The sequence below is a fragment of the Aethalodelphis obliquidens genome, unplaced genomic scaffold (assembly GCF_003676395.1).
Source record: "Aethalodelphis obliquidens isolate GAN/ISIS:26980383/991018 unplaced genomic scaffold, ASM367639v1 scaffold32, whole genome shotgun sequence".
Taxonomy (NCBI): domain Eukaryota; kingdom Metazoa; phylum Chordata; class Mammalia; order Artiodactyla; family Delphinidae; genus Aethalodelphis; species Aethalodelphis obliquidens.
Window position 1 is genome coordinate 1,498,477 of NW_020837976.1, and position 16,541 is coordinate 1,515,017.

A 16,541-nucleotide genomic window follows, 5' to 3' on the forward strand; every position below is an offset into this window, starting at 1 on the left:
TCACTACTGGGGCCCTTCCCGTTGCTGAGCACAGGCTCCGAACGCGCAGGCCCAGCGGCCATGGCTCACCGGCTCAGCCGCTCCGCGGCCTGTGGGATCTTCCCAGACCAGGGCACGAACCCATGTCCCCTGCATTGGCTGGCGGACTCCCAACCACTGCGCAACCAGGGAAGCCCCTAAATGCCATTCTTCATATAAAACTCTGCTTAAATCCTAAACTACTGAAAATGACTTGAAGAATTACATTGAAGTTACCTTAGGCATTCAATCATGCGAGAAGCGATTTTCTTCCGACGCATCATGCTGAACACCCATATGCGGCTGATGCCACAGATTGCAGGCTCTGGCAATGTTGAGCAGCACCAGGCTTTCTGCCTTTCAAATCTGACTTTTTCTTCTTCTGACCTGATAACTGGAAGTTTTTCTTCTATAACTCTGTAGCCCTATATGTAGCAAAATAGGGGGAAATTTTTAAACTTTATTTATTTATATTGGAGTATAGTTGATTTACAATGTTGTGCCAGTCTCTGCTGCACGGCAGAGTGACTCCATTATACACAAAGACATTGTTGGAGGGGCGGGAGTTTTAAAGTGGGAATATTGTTAAGCAACTGTCTAGTACTGACCTTAGTGAGGAGGTCACTACTTTTGTCTGGCTTCTTAACAAACTATGGGAACCACTTACGCTTTCACCCTCATTTTAGGAAATAAACAGACCTGGATCTACATTCTGTTCTAACTCGCTAGTTACGTGACCATGAGATAAAGTTACTTAATTATGCTCTGGGTTCCTTACCAACAAATTGGAACTCTCCACCACCTCCTTCAGAGAATTGCTGAGATTAAATAAGGAAATATATACAAAGCAGCCTGCCATCACAGCTGGCACATAATAGGAACTGAATGCTAATTTTCTCTACCTCCCATATCCTAGGACCAGCAAAAGGACATGCTAAAAACTCGGCAGTCACAACTGTTTCCGGGCCTGCTGCCATAGTACTAGGGTTCACAGCTGTGCAGGAACTAGGATGAGGGATGGCAGAGGAATCAAGAGTTAAAAAGGTCCTTTCCCTACACTCTTACCTCTTTAAAAAAAAAAAAAAAAAACTCTAAGAAAACATACATCTCTTCTGCCAGTCTAGTGGCCAAAAAGGGACATGGCTAGCCTTCTGATGGGACGTGATACACAAGTTAAAACAATCAGACAACACAACTGAGAGTTAACAAAGAACAAACAAGCAAATATTACACAACTATGTTCTAATCTAAACACTGCTACCAGTCATTTTTGGAACTAGGTAGAATAAAAATTTAAAAAACACAAGGGTGGGGAGTTCCCTGATAGTCTAGTGGTTAGGACTCAGCGCTTTCACTGCCATGGCCGATTCAATCCCTGGTCAGGGACCTGAGCTCCCGTAAGCCACAAAGCACGGCCAAAAAAAAAAACCAGAAAGCTACAAGGGTTTACTGAAGAACATTCATTGTGAACAACCACCAAATACAAAACACTGTAAGAAACTGTCAAAAACAAGACAGATGTCTGCAATTTCTTTTAATGCTTAGTCATTTGCCAAAGAGATGTAAGAATGCTCTATCATAAAATCTGCAAATATCTTTGTCACTCTGTGCAAATCTGACTTCAAATATTTAATTTCCCTCATCTAATTAACTTCATTTGTTTCAATCATCAATTTCATCTAAAAACTGATACTTCCCTCAAGTCGGTATCTTACTATCAACCCTCCTCAGGAGTAATAAATCATGCTGGTTGGAGTGAAATTAAGGGGGGTGAGTTGCTAAGGACAAGCCTTAAACACACAACAGTTATTCAATACACACTGAAAGCACTTTGGCATTCAGGAAAATCAAGCATGACATTGTTGATATCTCTTAAAAGTGGGACAATCAAGACTCAGGGATCTATCAAGTGGATAAATGATAAAGCAAAGAATAAATCCACTGCAATGAAAAAATAAACCCACACAATTTGTACTATGCAAAAATTAACTCAATTACAGTATGGCAAGCTTCTATGAGTTAGTCATTTTATATCGAATTTGTATCTCCAAACTACTTTGTCAGCTATTTATTTAAATCAAATTTGTAATTACAAACAGCAAGATTCATAAACTACACAATTTCAGGCTGAATTTTTTTAATGTAGCTTAACATATGGAAATTAACTCATGCAGATTTGTTTCGACTTTGTACTTTATTAGAAAATTTTATGAAGAAGCATCCACTTGCAGGCAACTAAAAGATACTATTGTTTTTTTTTTGCAGAATTTGGCTCTTAAATACAAGCCAAGTCCTCATCTAGAGCTCAACCAAAGAAGTGGTGATCCACTGCAGGAGTGCGCAACTTTTCATAAAGGGCCAGGCAATAAGTATTTTAGGCTTTGCAGCATACCTGGCCTCTGTTGCACCTATTCAACTCAGTCTTTGTAGTGTGAAAGCAGCCACAGACAAAATGTAAGCAAATGGGCATGACTGTGCTACAATAAAACTTTATAAAAAACAGGTTGGATTTTGCCTTCAGGCTGTAATTTGCCAACCCTTGATTTATTCCAGCGCTGAAGGGACTGAGACAGACATTACGTTAGCAGCCAACAAGGAAACTTCCCGAACAAAATTTAATAGTACTTTTGAGTTACAGAATTTTTCTCTTATACTTTATACTGACTTGAGAAACTAATTCCCATGCAAGATACAACTCCACTGTAGTAAAGAATTACACACAGGAATTCTTGCATTCATACTCTTCCTTACATAAAACGCTGAAAAATTTACCAGGATTATGTTATTCCTGTAACTCTTTAAACACCATACTACATACGACCACTCTTTAAAAATCACTTACCCATTGGATATGTTCTGCAATTAGGCAACCAACTACTTTTTTGTCATTAGAAATAAAGAGAAGTGTTTTTGTTCTGGAATAGCACATTAGTGGAGCCTGCTGGAAACCTAAGTCATTATCAACCATCTCTCTAATCTCGTCAACCTGCCAAATAAAGAACAATATTTTTTTTTTAACAACAAAAGCATTTTATATATGTAAAAATATACTATTTCAGTTCAATAAATTGAGTATATTATTCCAAGCAGGATATCCTCTGAAGAGTGCTTCTGAATGACTGTCCTGACCAATAAATGTTTTTCAAGCCCTGTGGACCAATTTGCAAAAGGAGGAAAGAATGGAGAGTAATGTCAAGCCCAGCAGTCTGGGAACAACAGGAGTGAGAGCTCCTACAATAGGTAATAAGAACAAAGACTTCCCATTAGAAGGATCGTGGGTTTGAGTACTGGAGAGAGCTTCACTGGAATCTTCGCCAGGCAAGCCACACTTCTCTTCTTCGCAAGGCTTAATGAATACTCTCATCAGTAAAGCGCAGGTGAACACAGAGGACAGACATAAATGTTTACTCCTTATCAACCATTTATAGGCCAGACATTATGCAAAGCACTTTATCAATATTATCTTATTTAAATCCAACACCTCTTAGAGGCTTATAGTTTCTTTTGCATACAGAAGAAATAAAATTCAAAAGTAACTTTCCCATGTCAGATATGGGACACCTAGAACCAAAGAGCTGCGATTTCTGGGATTTGAACCTATAATGTTAATATGGCATCGAACTGCTTCTTTCTGTTACCTCCTAGAATTGTGGTCAAGGTCAAATACGGTAAGCTCAAACTTTTATAGGTTCTCAAAGTCAAGATTTTTGTAGGCACCCAAACATTAGTTCCTTCCCCAGTTAAAAAATAATCTGCAAATATTCAGTCCAATAAACATTCATTTGTGACACTAAGTTTAAAATGCAAATAACACCTAAGAGGGTTAGGTACTCACACCTCTGACATGCAGAATACCATGTAATACATCCCTTATTCAGTGATGAAAACTCAAGTCCGCCTAATCCTAGAATAATATCCCACAATACAATACCTGACTCAGTTACTAAAGGCAAATGACTCACAATTCCTTAGATTTTAATTTTTAACCTATTACTAACCAGTAACATACTGAACTGTAGGTTACTAAGAGTCTGTCCTAAGAAATGAACATGAGGAAATTAGAATTTTCTGTGGAGTCTTGGTAAGAAACGTATGGACGCCACATGCAGTAAAGCAAAGTGCCCACTGTGCATTTCCAAATGATAACAGTTGGAATTCCAAAAATCCCATAATTTAATTTTCATTTAGTCAGTTACTAATCCAACATTAATTCAACAAGTATTTGTTTCTGTGCAAGGATCAATGTTTCAAATACAAGACAGGTTTATGTGCCATTCTAAATACTACTGTCTATACTGTTCAGCAGTGGTAACATGGGGGCTTATTTGAGTAACGGGGATTGTTCAGTTATATATTCAGGGTACCCGAAAAGTCAGGAACCACAGGATAAACGTATACAAATGATCCTTGAACAACACAGGTTTGAACAGGATGGGTCCACTTTTACATGGGTATTTTTCTTTTTCTTTTTTTTTTTGTGGTACGCGGGCCTCTCACTGCTGTGGCCTCTCCCGTTGCGGAGCACAGGCTCCGGACGCGCAGGCTCAGCGGCCATGGCCCACGGGCCCAGCCGCTCCGCGGCATGTGGGATCTTCCCAGACCGGGGCATGAACCCTTGTCCCCTGCATCGGCAGGCGGACTCTCAACCACCGCGCCACCAGGGAAGCCCTACATGGGTATTTTTCAATAGTAAATACTTCAGTACTACATGGTCCGTGGTTGGTTGAATCCAAAGATATAGAGGAACCTAGCACACCGAATTATATGTAGATTAACACTGCCTCCCCCAACCGTTGTTCAAGGATCTGTAAGTGGAATGTTAGCTATATTTTCAAATAACAGGTTCAAAGTGTTTTTCTTCAACCTCCCTTTCAGGTGAAGTATTCCTAAATTTAAAGAGGTCCAACTATTAACCTGAGAAAAGTAAATAAACTACTTTCCTTGTGTTTCTAGATATGTTGAAAACACTCTAGTTTAATTAAGTTTTTCAGATAAACGATCAGACCCATTGCTTTACATTATGAGGTACTTCTGAAAAAGCATCTGGAGGAAAAACATTTTGAGTATATTATTTGAAAATGTAATTAATATATTCATTAAAAATAAGTTTGTCCTATGGTCTCCTGACATTTAGGGTACTCTATATAATAAAATGGTTCCAGACTTCATTATCTCTCTGGTTCATTTCTCTGAACCCTAAATTGGACTAAAACCTGGCTCACAGAGGATTTTAAGTTTTCTCCATTACATTTATAAATCAGAATATATATTATTTTCTACCTTAACATTATGATTACTTCGTGTTTAACTTAAGGATAACTATGACCTACTACTAGATCCCCTTCTGCAATAAGCTTTTATTTAGAAATTTACTCAGAATAAAATGACATTTATTAATTTTAATTTTACAAATTATGATTCAGATTTTTATTTTAATTTTGATTCTTGAAATAATTTATGTGCCATTATTCATTACTATGCCTTCATACCATCACTCAAATTACTGGTAATATGAGACAGTAATCAATCAATCCACTAAAAATTCATTTCACTTATGCTAGATACACTACAAAGTTAAAGCATAATTTTTCAGTTGGGTTGTGACTAAATGCTTATTTCTTGTTTTCAGAATTGGTTTTTAAATGTGTTCTGCCAGCAATACATTATACTCTTAAAATTAGCTGCAAAATTATACTATTTATTCTGTGTGAAATTTCACTGGAAATTTACCTTTTTCAGGGCATACTTTGGGTCTTCAGGAAGAACCATTATTATCCTGCCATCAGGATATTCAGCTAGAATTCTTTCTTTTTTCCAACCCTAGACATATATATATAAAAAAAAGAATTAATTTTATCACATTTCATACATCATATTCATGTACAATAAGAAGAATATATCAATGTGTCTAAAAATTACAGACATGGAAAAGTATATGCTCATTAATATTTAATAAGACATGATAAATCAGGTAATTTGTATAATAGGTATAATACAAGCTAATTTCTCTCTACTATTCATTCAGAGATCTAATACCACAATAGCATTTCTAATTTATCATTTCCCATTTTAAATTAATTTAAAAAATCACACACCAAAAGCAAGCCCCTTAAGGTCAGTGATTCCCAGAACCTAAAGGATAACTCACCCAGTTTCTTGATAAGAGAATTAAAGTCTTAAATTTCTTTGGAACATCGTTACCTCCACAAACAAACACTCATGGTTTTATGTCTGGCATGCCAAAGACCTCCAGGAGGTTTTAAATGAACTGATTTGCATGCAGTAGCCCAATATGTAAGGAATAGTTTTTATTCTTATTGATCACAACTATCAAAGTCACAAGAAGGATACTATAAAAATATAACTACCTTCTAAGAATCTAATAGGGAAGGAGAGGCTACGTTGTGTGTATCTGAAGTTAAACATACTCAAAAAAAGAGAGGTAATAAACTCTTCTTCAGATCCACACTCGTGGTGATTAATGAGCAGAACCTGCATGAAAAACAAAACAAAACAAAAGCCACTTAAATCTAGTAAGATGGGACTGAACCAGAGGTTAAAACTAGGAGCTTTGAAGTTAAAAATAAGTACAGAAGGAATGAGCTTAACTAGTTGTTCCATTTGTCTTACCCAACCAACTTTAAATAAAAATGCCTTTCAAGAAGCAATATGTACTTCTATTAAAGAAAACCAGCATCTTCTTTCTGAGATTTGTTTGAGAATCTTAAAGCTCAATGAAACCAAGAAAAAGGCAACTATATTTTTAAAAATACTATGGCAAGTCTGAAAGGAGGTTGATTTTCTTAAATAATCCAGAATGGTCTTTTTGGGAGAGGGCAGGATCTTAGCTGGGGACAAAAAGTCTAGAAATAAACTTGGTATAAATCACAATTTGGATTAAAGTATTTAAAATCAGAATTTGTTTAAAAAATAGAGCACCCAAAGGTAAAGTAAAATTCAGACTATAATTATGATGGTAATGCGTTCCCAAGATTTGAAAAGAAAAAAGGAGCAGAAACAATAGTCACAGAAGTCATTTTTTTCAAACTAGAAACAAAAATCTGAATCATATCCAGATTTGAATATAGGTAAAATGCTTCTACAGGGAATAAAAGATATCACCCTCTTTAAAAACAAATTTACATTAATATGTTATTTTTGGGAAAAGTTTTTAAAATAAATCTATTTCACATAAAATGAAAATGGAGACTTTTCATTTTAAAAACTAAACGACAAATTCAATGAAAAGCTAGAATTTAAGTAACCCCAACTTATAACAAAGTCATACGTCCTGAACTGAATTACCTGAAGATAATTTGATAAGCTATTTTCCTACTGTCTTTAAAAATAACAATACTGGTCTAACGTCATTATATTGCACCGTAGGCACTAGATAAAGTAGTTTGCTTTACTGACTTTTTAGTACAAAAACTTTCTCTTGATACAAGTTGAAACTTGCATGTTCACGCAGGAAATGTTATCACAATTGGATTTGATACAATTTTTTAAAATGTTTTAAGTATGATTGTTTTTTCATGTACGTGTATAAGCAGCAGGAATTGCAACGGGCAGAGTTATTACTGCTTAGGTTTCTAATGTTTATGAAGACAGGATATTTAAGTGAAAACTTTTTAAGAGTTCTGGAATAAAAGTTCAGGGTTTAAATCCCATTTCCTGGTAGTTACTAGCTATATGGTCTTGGGCAAATCACTGGAACTCTCATTCTGTTTCCTGACCTAGGCTATGGACAAAATAGCTGTCATCACATACATTACTTAGGAGTTTAGAGCACTGCATTTAAGAGATGATACCTCACAGAGAGCAGCCACTCAGTAACTCTTAGTAACTTCCACTCTACCTTCCTAATGGTATCAAACTAAAATCCATGTACTACTTTAAGAAAACACAATTAAAAAGTCCCCAAAGTTAAATACGACAATAAATTCAAATCTTGGACAAGGCAAAGATGAAAGAACCAAGTTGGCTAATATCTGTCAAATAAGATAATAAAGACATTTATATGCTTCAACTGCAGTTAACTCTTTCCTGGAGTCAATAATCACATGATCCTCCTATCTTTAGAATACTTAGATGAGATGAAATGTGTCTGCTACTTGAAACTGAGACAGAGGTGGAGGTTTTGGGAAGGGTAAATGCAATTCAGAGGAAGAACCAAATAGCCACAGCTTTTTTTTGCAAAGATATAAATTTCAATGTAGTGCATTTACACCTTTCACCTTTAGCTCTAACATGTTACACATATCCCTCTGCTAGCAAGTGGCATTTTCCAAACCCCAAATATTCTTAATTCACCCATCTGGCTACTGAAAAGCAGAACGCTTTACACTGCTGATAGCAATCAATGATTTTTTTTTGCCCCAACCCCACTGTAGTTACTCTACACTTCAGAGCCTAAAGAATGGAAGGGGTTTTTCCTCTTTTTCCATTTGAAAAAGATTACAATTAAAAACAAAATACATTGGGTGGTGAATATATTGATGTATACAATTGTTGAAATTCATCAGCCAAACATTTAGATCTGTGCGTTCAAGTTATATACGTTCATACTAATCACTTTCATAAAAGGTTGAATGGAAATACCCATGAAAGAATACCCTGAAAAATAAAACCAATAACCAGCTTTTCAAAAAAATTATCAACAAATAAGGCAAGGAAAAAAAAAAAGACCTAGAGGGAGAACCTTTAGATTAAAGGAGATTTAAGAGACATACCAACCAATGCAACATATGGACCTTAATTCAAACAGTATAGAAAATTACGAGATATTTGGGGAGATTCTGAACCCTGAGGGAATATCTGATATTAAGGAATTAAATTTTAAAGGTGTGGTTATACTCTTTAAATCCTGTTTACGGTAAAAAAAAAAAAAAAAAAAAGAGCAATCTTTTCATCTTTTAAAAATACATATTTAAAAATATCCACTAAAATGATAATGTGACACCTGGGTTTCACTTTAAAATAATTAGGAGGGGTAGATGCAAGAAGATTTCCCATGAATTGTGACTTGTTAAAGCTAAGTGATGAGTACATGGGGACTCACTGTTTGGTGGTGGGGATGTGGGGCGAGATGGGGTAGACTATTTTGGAAAGTTCAAATCACCCATTGTCAAAACTGTGCCCAAGGCCCAAGGCTTGCTCAAATACCATTTATTCAGAAGTGAAAAATGAATGTCAAATGAATCCAGTCAGCAGAGTGGTTAGACCTGAGGCTGGGAAAAGCACTGACTGCAGTGGGGGCACAGAGCAGCTTCTGAGATGCTAGTGGTGTTTCTTGTCATGTGGGTGTTCACTTTGCAAAACTACACCATTAAGCTGAGCACTCATTATTTGGGTACTTTTCTTTACATGTTGTATTTCAATTAAAATTTTACTTAAAATTACTAAAGGAATTTGAAAAACAGACATTTTTAGTTCGACAGCAAGTCTAACACTTTTTATATGTTGAAATAGATATATTCTAAATACCATCTCTTTTTAAAATTTTAAGTCTTCAGAAACAAAAGTAAATTAAAATTAGCTCATTCAAAATTCGGTCACATGCTCTTCTGGACAGTACCCAAGGCAGAAAGCATAAAAAAACTGCAGAAAAACTGCATAAGAGAAACAAATTATAGACTCTTGAAATATATAAAAATATTTTGTTGAAATGAATTTTAAACGTAAATATGTACTTATGAATATTTTAAAAGTCAGCAAGGACATACACCAAAATATAAACAGAGGTTATCTGAGTGATTTAATTTTTTTCCTTTTAGTTTATCTGTATTTCCTGTTTTTTCTACTTTAATAAAATGTTATAATAAAAGTATTAATATACTTTAACTACCCGCAAGCAGCTGGTTTTAATTCATGTTTGGACACTTTGCAAAAATAATCTTGTATTAACAACAATAATGATAAAGACGTATTTCCATGCCCTCTCCAGGCACACCACCTTCCCCGAATCTCCATGTGTTCACCAACCCAAAAGCTCTCTGAACCCTGTCCTTCTGGGTTTTTTGGAGGCTTCACTACAGCGGCAGAATTGATCAAATCATTGGCCACTGGTAACAGAACTCAATCTCCAGCGTCTCTCCCCTCCCCAGGATCAGGGTGTGAGAACTGAAAGTTCCAACCCTCTGTAGTCGGCTCCACTGGCAAACAGCCCCTGTCCTTGGGTGAGCTCCAAAGGTCATCTCATTAAAGTAACAAAAGACACTTTCTCCCATCACTTAGGAAATTCCAAAGGTTTTGGGAGCTGTGAGTCAGGACAAGCACTGAAGATGGGGTCAATTATTTCTGAGCTAAATTTATTGTACACACAATATATTTTGTTGAAATTCAAATAAAATAATAAGAACCTAGTCTATTACTCATGGACCCTAGAGCCAACTACGTCACTCACTAGCTGTGTGATTTCAGGCAAAATACATATCCTTCTTTCTGCTGTTTCCTCATTTATAAATTAATTGTAACTACTTAGTGATCTGCTAAAAGAACTAAGAGGAGTTTAATATGGGTAAAATGCTTAGAGGAGTCCCTGGTACACAGAAAGACCTTAACTAATGTCATTTCTTTTCCCTCCTAAATGTAAAATAAACTAATTTGTATCAATTTATTTACCCCCAAAAAATTCCTCTGGGAATTAAAAAACATGAAGATATCTTATATGTTGATTTGTGTTCAGTCAACCAGGCATGAATGATATAATCAGTCTATTAAAGCAAAATTAAGCACAATGCTCTGTGAAGTTAACCTTCAAATCCGTTAGCTATATTTATTACTACTAGAGTATTTCAACATTCATGGTTTCCCATTTTAAATGACTTAACCACTAAAAGCTAGCCAACATGTTTAATTTTCCAGTTTTAAAGAAGGTATTCAGAAAAACGAAAGTCCCATGACACAGTGGGGTTTTTTTATTCATTAAGTGAGTCAGAAATCAAAGAATATACACAAGAATTTGTTTTATTTTAGAAAAATCTGACTCAATTCTACAGATGTTTTATAGACTTTTCATTTTGTAGGTATGCTATGATAGCAGGATCTCCTCCAGTGTACTTTTCTCATTTTCCGCAATATTTGAACTAAACAGAAGCCAGAACTCCTAAAAGCTTCTACTCCTCCAGTAAAACTATTTGTTTTGATAAATCCTGTATCCTGTACCCCACGACCAATTTTCTTTGATCCAGGGATTAAGCTACAGGGATCTGGAGTTTTGGGATGTCTAGACTGCTGAGGCCTACAATGAGACTTACTATAAATATAGACCATAAGCTCCAAAACAACTAAGACTTCGTTTGACACACACTACAGCCCAAGTCATAGCACTGAAAATCAAGTAACCAATAAATATTTTTGAAACGGTGGAGTGTGCCTGAAGGACTAAAGCCTCTATTCATAAAACCAAGAACTTAACCTCTCTGTCTTAGTTTTGTAACCCATAAAAGAGGAATGAAAACTACTTCACTAAGTTACAGTGAATTAAATAATACTTACTGAACAATTACAAAACTTAGTTATAGCTGACAGAATGTGGAAGGTAAAGAGGGGGAGAATGCAGTCACCAAGGAGTCAAATATCATTTATAAATATTAAAATTAAAGGCAATCAACAAAACTAAACATCAAAATATAGCTAGTAAAAACTGGGAAAAGAAGATTTTACTAAAACACATTTATATACAGCTTGAGATATATATATATATACATATAAGCTATATATACAATGTTGGAAACACTGAAAAAGACAAAAGTGCTTAACCAGTGGAGAATGAGACTGGAAACAAAGTAGGGAAAAAGGAGGCTTTTTTTTTTTTTTTTCATTTTATACCTTACAATTCTGGAAATTTCCATTTCTAGGTACACATACTGCTTTTATAAATTTTCTTTTAAAAGATGAGTTGAAGAATAAAAACTTTGAAGGCCACCCTTTAATTCACCTAAATTAAAATCTTTTCAAGGAAAAAATGTGAAAGGAAAATTTTCTCTACAATGGAGGTTTGAAGAACAAATGCCCTTAAAAGCACATGTTAAAAGAGAAGTATTTAAATACCCTTTCTTGCAAGTAATACAATAATGGTATATAAGAAAATTTTTTCAATAATGCCTTTTCATAACTAAGGACCACCTGATTCTGAAATACAATTTTTAAAATTACTTTGGAAGGAACTCAATGATTTACAGAGCAACATCTGTTTTCGACAGTTATTTTCCATTTCTCTAACATCCCTGTCATGTGTATATATGTTTTTTTAAATTATAGTTTTCACCACTTCCTGAGAAAAATCTAAGTTCTAAGAGATAGGTTTTTATGAGAGGTGCTTAATATGTTCTGAACAGCAAAACATTTTCATGGGTAAAATGGTAGAATCTTAAAACTACTTGGAGTTTTAATAGCTTCTGATTAAGAAAAACAAAAATCTAAAAGAAAGAGAAGTGATGAAGTCTGGTATTTATTAAAGTCACCCAATTTATAATTCAGGAAGAAAGTCTAGAGCTCAGCTAATTAGATATTTTTAATACATGGCAGTAACTTTCTTAAATGATGTCCACCTAATCAACTTGCTGGACTAACCAATGCTTAGTTTTCCCTGGGTAACAGAAGCTGATGCCTGGGGCACACTGACTGTCAACCAGTAAACAACTACTTTGGAATTCCAAAACTACCAAGAGTCATTTGTTTGTTCCTAAACTTGTTTATGCCAATTTATTATTTTAACTATAAAATGCAATCAAATAAACTGACAAAATTATAGTGCAGGGACTTCCCTGGTGGCGCAGTGGTTAAGAATATGCCTGCCAATGAAGGGGACACAGGTTTGAGCCCTGGTCCGGGAAGCTCCCACAAGCCGTGGAGCAACTAAGCCTGTGCGCCACAACTACTGAGCCTGCACTCTAAAGCCCATGCGCCACAACTACTGAAGCACGCGCGCCTACAGCCCATGCTCTGCAACAAGAGAAGCCACCGCAATGAGAAGCCCGTGGACCACAACGAAGAGCAGCCCCCGCTCGCTGCAACTAGAAAAAAAAACCCGCACGCAGCAATGAAGACCCAAGGCAGCCAAAAATAAATGAATAAATAAACTTATTTATTTTTTTATTAAAAAAAAGCACAGGTATTTGGGTCTGCATCTCCTCTTTAAAAAACGAGAGTGCAAAGATAGTTGTTTTAATGAAAGTTAGGCAGGACACTCTGGAAAAAAGCAAATAGGCCAAGTCTCTTTTAAAAATCAGAAATGCAGCAAGAACAATTCTATACCCAGATTCTCAGGTTGCTCTGCAATATTTAAGTTCTTCCTCTATATTTTTAAAAGTACATCATAAAGGATGGCTATGGGTGTGATTTATATGAGGAAAAAAACAAAGCTAAATTAATTAGAGGATCCATACTCAAAGAAACAGCTTCCCCCCATCAATTACATTTAACATACATTGACAGGCTTCAAATTATAATAAAATGTTTAAACTATGTAATAACCCTATAGAAGACATTGCTCTTTGCCCATCCCAAGCCATTCTCTCCCATTCTTTTTTTGACCCTTTTGTTTGGGGCGGTAATATGTGTATTTTCAACAATAAATTCCAAATAGTCCAGTGTTTCTCAACAGGGCTGTTACTGGCACTTTAGGCTAGACATTCTACCTTCTTTGGAAGTGTCACACGCATTGCAAAAAGTTCAGTACCCCTAAACCCTGCCCACCAAATGTCAATATTCTCCACGTGTTTCCAGATGCTACCTAACAGAAGTTATGTAATAAACACCCCATTCCCCTACCTTGAGAACCACTGGCACAATAAATCATATTCTCTTACTTCTTTCTGACAGATTCTTACATTCCCAGCTCTCTTGTAGCTAAAGGGTAGCTAGCTACCAGGCCCAGTTCTGGTGAATGAGACATAGGGAACTTTGCAAGAGCTTCTGGAAAATTGCTGTTCTTCACTGATAAAATGAAAAAACCACTTGAGGGACTCTTTTTGAAAGAATACCCACTCCAACCAACATTCCTCCTTTAAATCTGAACATGGTATCTAGACTACAGGAGTTTACTTTATGGACCATGAAGTTACAGCTATGAAGCTAAAAAGTCAACACACTAAGGAGAGAAGGGCACTGAAGGAGAAATACCCAGTGTTCATGTTGGGTATTTTTAAAAAACATTTTTTTGATTGTTGAACTGCTGAATGGAACAACCCCAAGACTATGTACCTCCAGACTTCTTCTTAAGAAAACATGTATCCTTATGATTTAAGCTACTATTAGTTGGGTATTCTGATACCAAGGATCTCCACTTGAATCAACTTTTTTGATTAACTGACCCAATTTTCCCAATTGTGCCAGTTAAGAAAACTTCTGTAATTACATCATCAAATCTATTACTATAGGAATAATATTTCTCTTAAGGTATACTCGGGTCAGACCTAACTAAAAGTCATATGAAGAATTATGAGATTCTTTTCTCTGTCATTCTCAAATACTAAGGAATCCAAAACATCCCTTTATTAGGATTCATCAATTAAGCACTTTTCAACTTGTAGCAATAATCTCCCAGTATATAAGAAATATTTCATTTGATGTCAGTCTCATCTCAAGGTCATCTGGGCTTAGTGAGCAAATCTACTGACCTCTTCAGTTTCACTCATGATTTTAAAAAATTCATGGCCCAAACTCCACTCCATCCCAAGTCCCAAATCCATTACTGAAAAATGTTCTCTAAATGTATACCTTTGGGAGTTCCACTCCCAGTTAAGATAAAGAGGTCATAAAAAGATCACTGGTTCTGTTGTAATAAGAAAACACCCAATAAACTAAAAAGCATTTTTTTTTTTTTTTTTAAGGCAATGCAGAGCTGTGGACTGATTTCCAGAGATGAACCCGCCCTACCTAGGTGAGCAGAGACCAGCAGCCATTTTTATCCCTAAGACATTGACCAATCAGTGTCTTAGAGGAGCAGGATTGCCACAGGCAGAGGACAAGAAAAGTCTACTACTGGGACAGGGAAAAATCAGTCAAATTCTTAATGGTCATAAGTGAGCTGGCATGGAAGTCTGAAATCTGGAGGAGCGCGAAACACAGAGGTAATTCTCCACCAACTCTCCCATGGGACATCTGCTGAGTGGGGCTAGGAGGTATAGAGAGATTTGTGTGCTGTGGAGTTTAGATCCTCAACCTCTGCTGGAGAGAGGCACCTGATCCCAACCTTAAGACATTAAAAATCCAAATGGATAGAATAACTAAAATTTCAACCCAACTCAACACCTAATGAAATCTAAGAGATCAGTCCCTTAACGTAGTTGCCAGACAGAAAGAAGGGAAAGCTTTGGCTAGGGGGCAGGGGGCAGGGGCAGGGAAGGGAATTATCTGATTATCTACTTCAGTTGCTAGTGTTCTTTTATACACAATGTCCAAGAAAAACTTACAAGGCAAGACAGGAAGATTTAATATTGTCAACAGGTCAGTTCTTCCCAACTTGATCTATAGAGTCAATGCAATCCCAATCAAAATCCCAGCAAGCTATTTTGTGGATATTGACAAACTGATTCTAAAGTTTATATGGAGAGGCAAAAAAGTCAGAATAGCTAACACAATATTGAAAACGAACAGAGTCAGAGAACTAACACTATTGGACATCAAGACTTACTGTAAAGCTACAATCATCAAGCCAGTGTGACACTGGTGAAAGAAGAAACAAAGAGACAATGAAACAGAATAGAAAGCCCAGAAATAGACCCACATATAGTCAACTGATCTTTGGTAAAAAGCAACAGCAATACAATGGAGAAAAGATGGTCTTTTCAACAAATGGTGCTGGAACTACTACTATATGTTCATGTGCAAAAAAAAAAAAAAAAAAAAAGGATTTAGATACAGACCTTACACCTTCACAAAAATTAACTCAAAATGGACCATAGATGTAAATGTAAAATGCAAAACTATAAAAACTCCTAGGAGATAACAAAGGGAAAAATCCGGATGACCTTAGGTATGGCAATAATTCTTTAGATACAACACCAAAAGCACAATCCATGAAAGAACTGATAAGATGGACTTCATTAAACTTAAAATTAAAAACTTCTGTTCTGCAAAAGACACTGTCCAGAGGATGAGAAGACAAACCTCAGACTGGGAGATATCAATATTTACAATGACCTAGCTCATAAAGGGCTATTATCCAAAATATACAAGGAATTCTTAAAACTCGACTATAAGAAATCAAACAATCTGTTAAAAAATGGGCCAGGGACACCCCTGGTGGCGCAGTGGTTAAGAATCCGCCTGCCAATGCAGGGGACACGGGTTTGAGACCCGGTCCGGGAAGATCCCACATGTCGCAGAGCAACTAAGCCCGTGCGCCACCCACATGTCGCAGAGCAACTAAGCCCGTGCGCCACAACTACTGAGCCTGTGCTCTAGAGCCTGCGAGCCACAACTACTGAAGCCTGCATGTCACAACTGCTGAAGCCCGTGTGCCTAGAGCCCGTGCTCCACAGCAAGAGAAGCCACAGCAACGAGAAGCCCGCATA

The 16,541-nt window shown here is 36.3% G+C and overlaps 1 protein-coding gene across 6 annotated transcripts in view; it reads right to left on the minus strand.

The window, feature by feature from the left end:
• Window positions 1-16,541, minus strand: part of ESCO1 (establishment of sister chromatid cohesion N-acetyltransferase 1) — a 78,592-nt gene that overhangs the window by 12,751 nt on the left and 49,300 nt on the right. For 5 of the 6 annotated variants that reach the window (XM_027127577.1, XM_027127576.1, XM_027127575.1 and 2 more), the window contains 3 exons: window positions 5,749-5,838; window positions 2,861-3,004; window positions 256-443 (listed from right to left, as the gene is read on the minus strand). In XM_027127577.1, coding sequence (XP_026983378.1) covers window positions 256-443; window positions 2,861-3,004; window positions 5,749-5,838 — 422 coding nt within the window. Of the gene's footprint in view, window positions 1-255; window positions 444-2,860; window positions 3,005-5,748; window positions 5,839-6,386; window positions 6,511-16,541 lie in introns of those variants that run through there. The other variant, XR_003437250.1, reaches the window with a different exon arrangement.